This window comes from Salvelinus alpinus, chromosome 19, assembly GCF_045679555.1.
Source record: "Salvelinus alpinus chromosome 19, SLU_Salpinus.1, whole genome shotgun sequence".
Classification (NCBI taxonomy): Eukaryota; Metazoa; Chordata; class Actinopteri; order Salmoniformes; family Salmonidae; genus Salvelinus; species Salvelinus alpinus.
Genome location: NC_092104.1, coordinates 37,934,549 through 37,946,221, shown reverse-complemented (window position 1 = coordinate 37,946,221; position 11,673 = coordinate 37,934,549). Strand labels below are relative to the sequence as shown.

Sequence of the window (11,673 nt, the reverse complement as noted above, 5' to 3'; positions counted from 1 at the left end):
TTTATTTTAGCATTGCCACTTCTTAGGCCTACTGCAGTTTCAATACTTCCAATAGATAGCGCAGGTGAGACGGTATTATTTTTATTCATTTTAACATACAGTAGGAAGGATACTGGGGACTGTTGAGAGAGGAATTACATACAATACGTTTTCATGTTTGTCTTTTTATTCAACAAACTTGAACACAGAAAGTACCTTAGAAAACAAGCAAAAGACAGGCCATAAGATGATGGTCTGTTCTGAAATACTGAAAAAAGACAAGTCATAGGAAGTGTTTTTAAATGATTTCATACAGCAAATCCTATTGTAGGAGACTAAGTGTTGGTACAGTGTTAGAACCATCAACATCTCATCAGACATTTCTCTCCAATCTCACAGTGAAACTCAACAAAAGACAATTTGCTGGGCCTCAATTCATGGTCCCACTCTTGTGTTTGTGAAAGACATGAATATGCTAGCCTATAACTATGTATCCTCTACTCAAAGACAAAGCATAAAACATCTAATGATCTACGTAATTTGAAAAGTTAAATGGAACACTGATTAAAAAAATTCACAGAATTGTGTCTAACACAATTAATACTTCTCTATTTTTCAAAAAAGCATGAAATACTGCAGCTTACAGAGACATGAGGTACATTATGAAATACCATTGTCAACTCATCTTCATCGTAAGAAGAAACAACACACAAAGAAAACATCAAAAGAGAGACAGGTATCAAACATTGTGAGTATTTCGAGTGACTGCTCTGGTGCTTTGCAAAAATGTTAAGAATCACAAAATCCATAAATAAATACATTAAACTGTGTTTTTTTCTTCATTTGATTACACTTTTTACATTAGTGAAAGTATTCTTCCTTGTATCAACTATCCCTACGATAAGGCACATGTTTATTTGGGGCTAGATTTAATGTTCTGCACTTTCTGGAAATTAAATATTTCAAACAGAAAATAATTGTAATTTATTATTTTCATTGGTTCAACACATAATGCTTAGTGTGCCATGCAGCCAGGAGCCTGTGATAATCATGTATTAGAATAACCATTCTGAACCAGAACAAACCGATTACCAGGCTGCTACTAGCCTCTTTGTCATAACCATAATACATACTGAAAGTAACTATAACACTCCAAAAAGTAAAAGCTACACTATGTTTACATATCACAAAATATACCAATGCAAAACATTGGATAGCCTCTGGTCAAATGGATCATTATTCATGAAAAATACTTGGGTAGAAACATTTCAAGACATTATACACAATATAGTGGACAAAAACGAACAGTTAATGGCATGCTTTAAATCCTCAAGGTTAAGAGCCATTATAATCTCACTCTGTTCCCAAACCATGGGTCCCCTCAGAATTCCCTTCCCTAAATGGGTCTAGCCAGCTGTCTTTTATAAGAGATAGGCACAGTCTGAGTCTGTTTGTCATCAGGGGGAGATTACAGTATGTTCCATTTGGGGTTACATCTTTACATCAAATCATTGTAATGTTGAAGGAGTAAGGGAGCGGGAGGCTGTGGGCTATGGAAGCTAAGCTCAGAGATGCCTGTAAGAATGGATACTCACTGTCATTGTGTATAGAGGTCTGAATGAAGACGCATGACATCCTGACTATGCAGCTGAACCACAGCATACCCCCTTATCTAAAGCTTTTCCTTTTGAGTCATATATCACATATAACAGTGGACAACAGCACAATGCTTTAGCCAGTGTCTGTCAATGAATCTACACTAGTCAACCCCTGGTTGGCATGGCATCCTATTTCCGCCCTTACTCGAAGTGATGCCCTCCAGTTTTAGACAGCAGAGAGGTCGATCCGATTGGCTGAGTTGGTGCTTTTGTCCCATGTGTTCATCTTTGTGGGGCTCGCCCCTCCCCTGTTTCCATTCATCTACAAGAGAAAAAGGAGAGCACACACTTGATCTCACATTCAAAGTCATAAGTTGAATTTACTTCTTTCTTCTTAGCCAATTAGACCCCTCTATCTTGGTACTCACAACGTCAGAATTGAAGGGTTTCACATTGATGTTGCGAATGGAGCTGCTGGTTAGAGACCACACCTTGGTTTTGTGCTTAAAGGCAGCTCTGACCTACCGCAAAACAGCACAACCATGAGTAGGACCAATAACAGATGCAATGTTTCATAAACCTCCCCAGACATATTAGAAACAAAACAAACTATATCAACACTATAACAACATGAGGGGTGTGCCTTACCTCAGAGTTGAGAAGACAATGGAACAGGAAGATAAAGAATCCCTTTAGAGAGAAAAATCCACATGATTGTAGTCAATTACTGTATATAAAGGCGATTGATAAAGACATTTTATGAAATGTATTAGATTGCATAATGGCACATTTACAGTACGCTACTTACCTGTAATGAGTTGAAAACAGCAAACATGTACTGGAACATCAGTGCGTGATCGTTGATGGCCAGTACCCCAAAGATCCAGGAGATGCCCAGAATAGGAAGGAGCACAGCCACTGCCTTTGCAGTCAGCCTATACACACAGAGAGACACAGACACACTAAATGTCAGCTATCTATAGTGTATTAATGTCAGTCTGACTGAGTCAGAGTTTGGATAGCATCATCACCATGATGGTTTCAGCCCTAAGAACAGAGATGATGACTTACTTGACTGCGTTGGCATCGCCATGAACCTTGTAATTCTCTGAACTAATACGAGAGATGATCCTCGTTACAGATATAAGAATCACAATATTCACCTAAGTAATAGAGAAAACAACACATATCAGTTAATGTCTAAATATCACTTCATGAACAAAAAGCTTGAGCTCCAGTGATTAATTAGCTGTAAATTGTAAACTAAAGAACGGAAATAAACAAACAGTTAGTGGTGATTTCTTCAGTTCTCTTACCACAATGACAAACAGTGCTGGTGCCACAAACGCCCAAATAGCCCCATTCTTCAAGGACAGCCAACAGCTGAGGGAGGGAGGAGAGAGATAAGAAGCTTGGTCGACATCTCTCACATTATACATCCCATCTCCAGTTACTCTGTAAACTACTTATACATAAATATGCCTAGATACATATCTCTTAATTCATGGCAGTTTCATGGCACCAGTATTGATATTTTAACTATATCCAATGGCACAGAGTGCTGCCAAGTAGTTTTGAATGTCCAGGTTGGAGTGTGTTGACTCAGTGACTTACTTCCCAACCTCTCCATAGCTGTCCAAGGCTGATGTCATAGAGACCACACATATCACCAATGGAGACCCTGGGAGAAGAGAGGACATGTTAGTTACAAGATAAAAAGATATCACACACACCATGAGATCTCTAAAATTACATTCTTTAGTATATGCTTCCTTATACAGTATTGACTTCAGTCTAATGTTTTCTAAATCAGGTTTGGCAAGGAGTATGAGATGAAAGTTAGCAAGACCGACAATGGAGGACACCGGATGTTTTTTAATTCCCACCAACATGGTTCTAGTCTTGGTCATGCTTTCATCTGTTTTAATGAGTTGCTAAGTCCACAGAGATTTACAGACTTCCCCAGCAAAGAACAATTAAACTGTTACGCTAAAGGAGGAAATGAAGAATAAAGGGTCAGAAGCCTGATTTCACTGCTAACAACAGGAGCTGTAAATTACCAAATGGCAGTGTTTTTTTTTTTTTTACTTAGGCTGGACACATCTACACTACTTAATTTGCTGTTGGCCACAAATCGCAGCATTACTTCGGCCAACAACATATGAAATGATAAAAATGGGAACTTATTTCTATTAATCACTCCAGCATGTGGAGGAGGCGCAGTGTTCCCAGACAGCTAAAAGGAACACACGCACACACGCACACACATTCTCCTGTCTGTCTGTCCACTCTGGCTAACAGAGACCTGGGAAGTCTGAAGGCCAAACTAGAGGTCTGCTAAAACCAGACCTTAAAGGTTCATTTTAATTGTGGGAAACATTGTTCATGATTAGTCTTTTGAAGCACAGCATATTATTGCATGTAGCTGCAGGTGTACGTGGAAAACCGATTGATCCAGTTTGAGATTAATAAAAACATGAGGATCATTAAGACATTTGTGCCTAAAAATGACCATTAATACAGTTACAAGACGTACCCCAGCCAATCCCATAGTAGTAGAAATGCTTGCTGCCCTCTGAGCCGAAAACCTTGATGACCATGCTGTAGAGGTGCAGGCCCTCCACCAGCATCCAGGCAAACGCACTCAGGAAGAAGAAGTGGAGCAGCACAGCCATCACCTTACAGGGCAGCTGAGAGAGGAGAGGGGTTAAAGGTTAAAACTAGGGCACAGGGTGCATCATTATCTCTGTCGGCACGCTCTGCCTCCTCTTCTTTATCATCACCATCATCATCATCATACAGTAAGTGCAAATCACTTACTGGTTCTAGCCAATGAGATCCTCTGACTCTAGTTATGAGGTGCTTACCGTGCCTGGGTCAAAGCAGAAGCTGATGAGCAGCAGGATCTGGGCCACCAGGATGGCAAAGGACAGGTTGGCATGGATGTGGTAGCGTTGGTTACGGATAGTGCTCACTGACCTGCAAGGCCAAACACAAATAAAAATATTGAATATTACAAGAAATTTGTAAAATAAGTTTGATATAACATTTAATCATAATGGGGCGAATACCACTCATAAAGAGCACGTGTGAGGTGCTTTGATACGTTTATTTTGATTGAGTCAGTGAACAATAAAGATGGAGGGATACTCACGACAAGATTGCAAATGTCACCAGTGTGATGGTCAGACAGAAGATAGATATAGAGCAGCCAATGTAACTGATGGTTGATAACGCCACCTGGTGGGCCTTGGTTAGCTGTGCAAACGTGAGAATCATCACAATTCAGTAAAACGTTCCAGACACAAGTTTGATGTTTAGATTCATGTTCGGGCTGATTCATTTCAAAAGGATACAGACCAGAATATATTGCATTGAACACATTACTAGAGAAATAATGTAAAGCTGAACTGAGAAGAGCATTAAAACAAAGTAGTGATTCTCTAGTAGGGACACAGTGTTTGAACTGAGCTGAGTTTCACTATGAACCAACACTGCCCTCTGTGGGATATTTATGGTAAGTAGCCAAGTTTGTGGTCACCTATCCTTAAAAACGTAGGTGATGGGCTAATAAAGAATAGTTGTGAAGAACAGGAAAGTCTGCACACTGTTTATGCTCCCAATTCACCGCTTTATTGACAACGTTTCGACCCGAAACGGATCTTTGTCAGGTCAAAAAGACGGAGCTCTGTTATACACATTTCACCTCACATGACCATTACGCACATGACCATTACGCACATGACCATTACGCACATGACGGACGGTGTCGAAACAATTCAATTAACTTTTGTGCATAGTCAATCATAATTCATCACGGAGGGACATATGGTCATAAGGGATTATATACATACAAATTGGTCCGAGTTCAAAGCTAGGCAAAGGTTAAAAAAATATTACATTGGACACTTTTGGAATACCATTACGCGCAGGACGCGCGGTGGCCGTATATATAATTACAGTGACCTATTTCAAAACAACTTGTGTACCTCTAATAATTTAATATCAATGAGATGGTCACATGTAGTAGTTACAGAAAATCTAATACAAGCATATGTACAAAATTAACAAGTGGAGAACTACATGGCAAGACAAATCAACGTAACATATCCGTGAAATAAATGGTCTGATATCAAACTCTTGGTTCAGACCTTCAGGAGACATGGTGGACAAACGGTGAATCCAATACAATTATATTTTCAGTGTAAGATTATCAGTATCTCCCCCTTCCTAAGAGCCTTAACGTGTTCGATAACAATGTATCCCAGAGAGCTGATGTTGTGACTAGCCTCCATGAAATGCGCAGCCCTGAAATTACTCCTGTGTTCTGCTATCCTTGTTTTCAGAGCTCGTTGAATTTTTCATACATAGCATAGACCACAAATACACTTGATCGGGAATACCATTTATTTTGTAGAACACGTAATGATGCCTTTGCCCGTGACGGGGTGATTGAACGTTGTGCATTTGTTCGTAAAGTTACAATGGGTACATCCGCCACATCTGTATTTACCTTCCGCCACATTGTCTAGGAATGTGCTACGTGGAACTGGTGGAAGATCAGACCTCACCACCATTTGACTGATGTTGTGGGCACGTCCGAAGACTACCTGCGGGTCAGTGATCATGATGTGAGAGTGTTTTTTAATGATATGGTCAAACTGTTGGGGGGGGAGTGAGGCTGTCATTCTGGGACATAGTAACCGTCCCGTGCGTCATGCAGCCATTCCTCTGGGTAACCCCGTTGTCTGAAACGCTCATCCAGACAGTGCGCTTGTTTGTCATAGTCATTCTGTGTACTAAAGGTCCTGCGTATGCATTGTCTGCGTATGTTATGGCTGATAGAGCGGCTCCTTTTCAAGGAAACGGACTTCCTGTCCGTCGGAATCATGTATAGGTTCGTGGTAAAATCACCCCCCTAAAACCCAGTGTGGTGTCACTCCCTGCATATGTAGCGATTCTATGGACATGATTAACACCCTTAAGAAAACTGACAATATTGATGGGGGAATGCTAATGGTTTGCTTCGATTTTGTCACACCCTGATCTGTTTCACCTGTCTTGTGCTTGTCTCCACACCCCTCCAGGTGTCGCCCATTTTCCCCATTATCCCCTGTGCATTTATACCTGTGTTTTCTGTTTGTCTGTTGCCAGTTCGCCTTGTCTCGTCAAGCCGCCTACCAGCGGTTTTCCCGTACTCCTGTTTTTATGCTCTAGTCCCTGTTTTCTAGTTTTCCAGGTTTTGACCATTCTGCCTGCTCTGAGCCTGCCTTCTGTTCTGTACCGTGTGACACTGCTCTGGATTACTGACCTCTGCCTGCCCCGAGCCTGCCTGCCGTTCTGTACCTTTTGGACTCTGCTCTGGATTACTGACTTCTGCCTGCCCTTGACCTGTCGTGTGCCTGCTCCCTGTTTTTGTAATAAACTGTCTACATCTGGGTCTTATCCTGAGGTCTGATAGTACGAACTGGCCATGACTGACCCAGCAGACTCGGACCAGCTCCTCAACGCCATCTCCTCCCAAGGAACCACCATTGGGAGACACGAGGAGTTACACCGAGGTCTTCTGGAGGGATTCCCGACATTGGCAGAACGCCATGACTGTGCCTAGAATACATTGCTGGAGCAATTCCAGCGGATTATCTATGAGGCCGCCGGCCATGACAGTAACCTCCCAGACCCCCAGTAACACCGCTGTCAGCAGTGCGTCTCTCCAGGGCACCCCGGCTTCCCGAGAACCCCGCATACCTCCTCTGGAATGCTTCGCTGGAGGGTCAGGAACCTGTCGGGCATTTCTCTCCCAGTGTTCCTTTATCTTCGAGCTGCAGCCCTCGTTCTTCCCCTCGGACTGCTCGAAGATTGTGTATCTCATAACGCTAATGTCCGGGAGGGCTCTCGCCTGGGCTACTGCGGTGTGGGAACCACAATCTGCCATGTGTTTCAGTTTGGAGGAGTTCGTGGCTGAGGTGAAAAAGGTTTTGATTCTTCGTTGTCTGGGAGAGAGACTGCCCAGAAGTTGCTCAAGCTTCGCCAAGACTCCCTACAGTGTGGTGGCCTATACAGTTGATATCTGCACATTGGCTGCCAAGAATGCCTGGAACCCGGAATCCCTGTTTGACACATTCCTTCATGGATTATCGGAGGAGGTTAAGGATGAGCTTGTAGCCCGGGAGCTGCCTACGGATCTCGATTCGCTCATCGCCTTGACCATCCGGATCGATGGGCGGTTACAGGAACGTAGGAGGGAGAGGTCTGATTCCGGTCCCAATCGCTCGCCAAAGGATCCCACCTTGCCTCCGAGGAACTCCGGAAGTCCCCAGCGTCTATGTCCCTGAGAGGATCCGAGTTCCCCCGAGAGTCTCCGAGGTCTGCTGACTCTCCTTTTTCGGATCCAATGCAACTCGGCAGCACTTCTTACGCAGACATACCACACAGAGTTGTCTGTATTGCGGAACTGCCGGTCATTGTGTCTACCTGTCCTTTTAAAGAGGCCAGGCTCATCAGTAGGTATGAGTAATCTGGTGGGCCTCCCCTTACTTGCACCCCTCTTCATGTCATCCTGCTGTGGGGCGACCAGACTAAATCTCTCCGGGTTCTCGTTCGTGTTGACTCTGTGGCTGACGAGTTTCATGGATGCCACCCTGGTGTCTGAGCTGGGCATCCCCACTCAGCCCCTCTCCAGTTCCCTGGACGTTAGAGCACTGGATGGACGCTCTATAGGCAGGGTACCCACAATACTACTCTTATCTACCGGCGTGTGTCCGAGAACAACAGTGAGTCTATACAGTTTATGCTCATCAAGTCTCCTCAGGTTCCTGTGGTATTGGGGTTTTCTTGGCTCCAGCGCCACAATCCCCTTATCAACTGGACTGCTGGTACTATCGTGGACTGGAGCCCGTTCTGCCACGCCCATTGCCTGAAGTTCTCCAGGGCACTACACCATCCCGGGGATGGCTGTATTCACTGTCGGGTCTGGAGACCAAAGCTATGGAGCCGTACATCGAGGACTCCCTGGCTGCAGGGGGTATCCGTCCTTCTGCCTCCCCCACCGGTGCAGCGTTCTTCTATGTGGAGAAGAAGGACAAAACTCTTTGCCTGTGCATCGACTACTGGGGCCTCAATGACGTCACGGTTAAGAACCGCTATCCGCTACCACCCATCTCCTCGGCTTTCGAGCCGCTCCAGGGGGCCACTATCTTCTAAGTTAGACCTGTGGAACGCCTACAACCTGGTACGGATACGGGAAGGTGACGAGTGGAAGACAGCCTTCATCACTGTTAGCGGACACTATGAATACCTGGTGATGCCATTCGGTTTGACCAATGCTCCTGCTGTGTTCCAGGCCCTGGTTAATGACGTTCTCCAGGATATGTTGAACCGGTTCATCTACCTCGACGACATACTCATCTTTTCCCTGCTCAGCCACTGGGCTCTCGTCCTTCGAGTTCTCCATGGGTTATCAGCCCCCGCTCTTCCCAGAGGAGGTCAACATACCCTCTGCCCAGATGGTCGTCCGCCACTGTCGGCGTACCTGGAAGAGAGCTCGGTCCGCTCTTCTCAAGACCACCTCCAGGTATCGATCACTACCGGACGCCGGCTCCCCACTTTTTTCTTGGGCAGAGGGTATGGCTGTCTACTCGGGATCTGCCCCTTTGGGTAGAGTCCCGCAAACTTTATCGGCCCTTTCCCCATTTCCAAGTTCCTTAGCCCCTCTGCTGTTGCCGGCACCCTCCGTATACATCCCACGTTTCATGTATCAAAGATTAAACCTCTGTCTCACTGCCCTATGTCTCCTCTTTCCAGGCCCACCCCTCTACCCGTCTCATCTCCTGAGTGTTCGACCTCGGAGTTGGGGATTCTAGTAACTGGTTGTTGACTGGTAGGGTTATGGTTCAGAGGAGAGGTGCTGGGTCCCCGCTAGGAACATCCTGGACCCAGCCCTCATCGCTGAGTTCCACCGCCGGCATCCTGATCAACCAGGTATGTGCCCAGGTAGGATGCCACACCCTGATCTGTTTCACCTGTCTTTTGCTTGTCTCCACCCCCCCCCCCCCTCCAGGTGTCGCCCATTTTCCCCATCCCCACGCTCTGACCCTGAGCCTGCCATTCTGTACCTTTTGGACTCTGCTCTGGATTACTGACCTCTGGCTGCCCTTGACTTGTCGTTTGCCTGCCCCCTGTTTTTGTAATGCACTTTTATATCGAACTGCCTGCATCTGGGTTTTATCCTGAGGTCTGATGTTTGTATGAAGGGATTCAACATCTATCACCCTATCTATCATCTCATTTATATCAAATAATTATTAGAGGTACACAAGTTGTTTTCGAAATAGGTCACTGTAATTATACTGAAGAGAAAAATAAATGCAACATTCAACAATTTCAAAGATTTCACAGTTCATATAAGGAAATCAGTCAATTGAAATAAATTCATTAATCTATGGATTTCACATGACTGGGCACCCCCGCGGGTGATGAAGCCAGATGTGAAGGTCCTGGGCTGGCGTGGTTACATGTGTTGAGGCAGGCTGGATGTACTGCCAAATTCTCTAAAATTACATTGGAGGTGGCTTATGGTAGCGAAATTAACATAAAATTATCTGGCAACAGCTCTGGTGGACATTCCTGCAGTCAGCATGCCAATTGCACACTCCCTCAACTTGAGACATCTGTGGCATTGTGTTGCGAAAACATTTTAGTTTTATTATACCCAGCACTTGGTGCACCTCTGTAATGATCATGCTGTTTAATCAGCTACTTGATATGCCACACCTGTCAGATGGATGCATTCTTAGCACAGGATAAATGCTCACTAATAGGGATGTGTGGACAAAATCTGAGAGAAATACGTTTTTTTGTGCGTATGTAACATTTCTGGGATCTTTCATTTCCGCTCAGGAAACATGGGACCAACACTTTACATGTTGCGTTTCCATTTCTGTTCAGTATAGATCTACAGCCAATGCGCATCCTGGATGTAATGGTCATATGGGAGTGTATTCCAACAGTTTCCAACGTAATCTTTCTTTTTACTGTTGCCTAGGTTATAACCGATTTTGTATGTACAGTATACAATCCTTTTATATGTACCTTTTATATGTACCTCTGTGATTAATTATGATTGACTTTGCGCAAAAGTATCTACTTGCACATCTTCTGCTCATTTATCACTCCAGTGTTAATCTGCTAAATTGTAATTCTTCGCTACTATGGCCTATTTATTGCCTACCTCATGCCTTTTGTACACACTGTATTTCGACTTTCTTATTTTTCCTACTGTGTCACTGACTTGTTTATTGTGTTATTGGCTTGTTTATTTTATGTTATTCCATGTGTAACTCTGTGTTGTCTGTGTCACACTGCTTTGCTTTATCTTGGCCAGGTCGCAGGTGTAAATGAGAACTTGTTCTCAACTAGCCTACCTGGTTAAATAAAGGTGAAATAAATAAATAGTTTTCACACCCACCATGCTATGCATATGGTCATGTGAGGTGAAATGTGTATATTTTGGGATGTGAGAACTCGAAGATCTGTTTCTGATCGAAACGTAAAAAAATAAATTAAACAGTGTGCAGGCCTTCCTGTTCTTTACATGTTCATGGTAAGTGACATAGTTACATTTAAAAATAAACGTCAGACACTCAGAAGATCCTGAGCGGTGCAGTGGTCTACGGCACTGCATCTCAGTGCAAGAGGTGTCATTACAGTCCCTGGTTTGAATCCAGGCTGAATCACATCTGGCTGTGATTGGGAGTCCCATAGTTGGCGCACTGTTGGCCGGGGTAGGCCGTCATTGTAAATTAGAATTTGTTCTTAACTGACTTGCCTAGTTAAATAATAAAAAAATATCTTGCCCATACTTCTGATCATGCCACTCTTTTGGATGTCATTTTATTGCTTTTATTGCATGGCTAGCCTCCATGGCAGGAAGTAACTTCAATATGTCTGACCTCCTCAGTGCTTAGTGTCCTGTCCAACCTCCCTGGCCAGTCCCAGTCCCAGTGCCAGCCAGTAGAGTGGTGTGATGTCGAGTGCTGGGCTTTAACAGGGATCAGTGACCCTCATTACTAGTGTTCTCACTGGAGGACCTCTGTGC

General features: G+C 44.2%; 1 protein-coding gene across 2 annotated transcripts in view; it reads right to left on the bottom strand.

Annotated features, from left to right (window-relative positions):
- Positions 1-144: 144 nt before the first annotated feature.
- The window catches only part of LOC139545497 (adhesion G-protein coupled receptor D1-like), a 50,605-nt gene continuing 39,076 nt past the window's right edge, over positions 145-11,673 (bottom strand). For both annotated transcript variants that reach the window (XM_071353321.1, XM_071353322.1), the window contains 10 exons: positions 4,732-4,835; positions 4,445-4,556; positions 4,114-4,267; positions 3,192-3,258; positions 2,894-2,960; positions 2,649-2,740; positions 2,386-2,512; positions 2,226-2,267; positions 2,006-2,098; positions 145-1,899 (listed from right to left, as the gene is read on the bottom strand). In XM_071353321.1, coding sequence (XP_071209422.1) covers positions 1,804-1,899; positions 2,006-2,098; positions 2,226-2,267; positions 2,386-2,512; positions 2,649-2,740; positions 2,894-2,960; positions 3,192-3,258; positions 4,114-4,267; positions 4,445-4,556; positions 4,732-4,835 — 954 coding nt within the window. In that variant the 3' untranslated portion in view covers positions 145-1,803. The remainder of the gene's footprint in view (positions 1,900-2,005; positions 2,099-2,225; positions 2,268-2,385; positions 2,513-2,648; positions 2,741-2,893; positions 2,961-3,191; positions 3,259-4,113; positions 4,268-4,444; positions 4,557-4,731; positions 4,836-11,673) is intronic.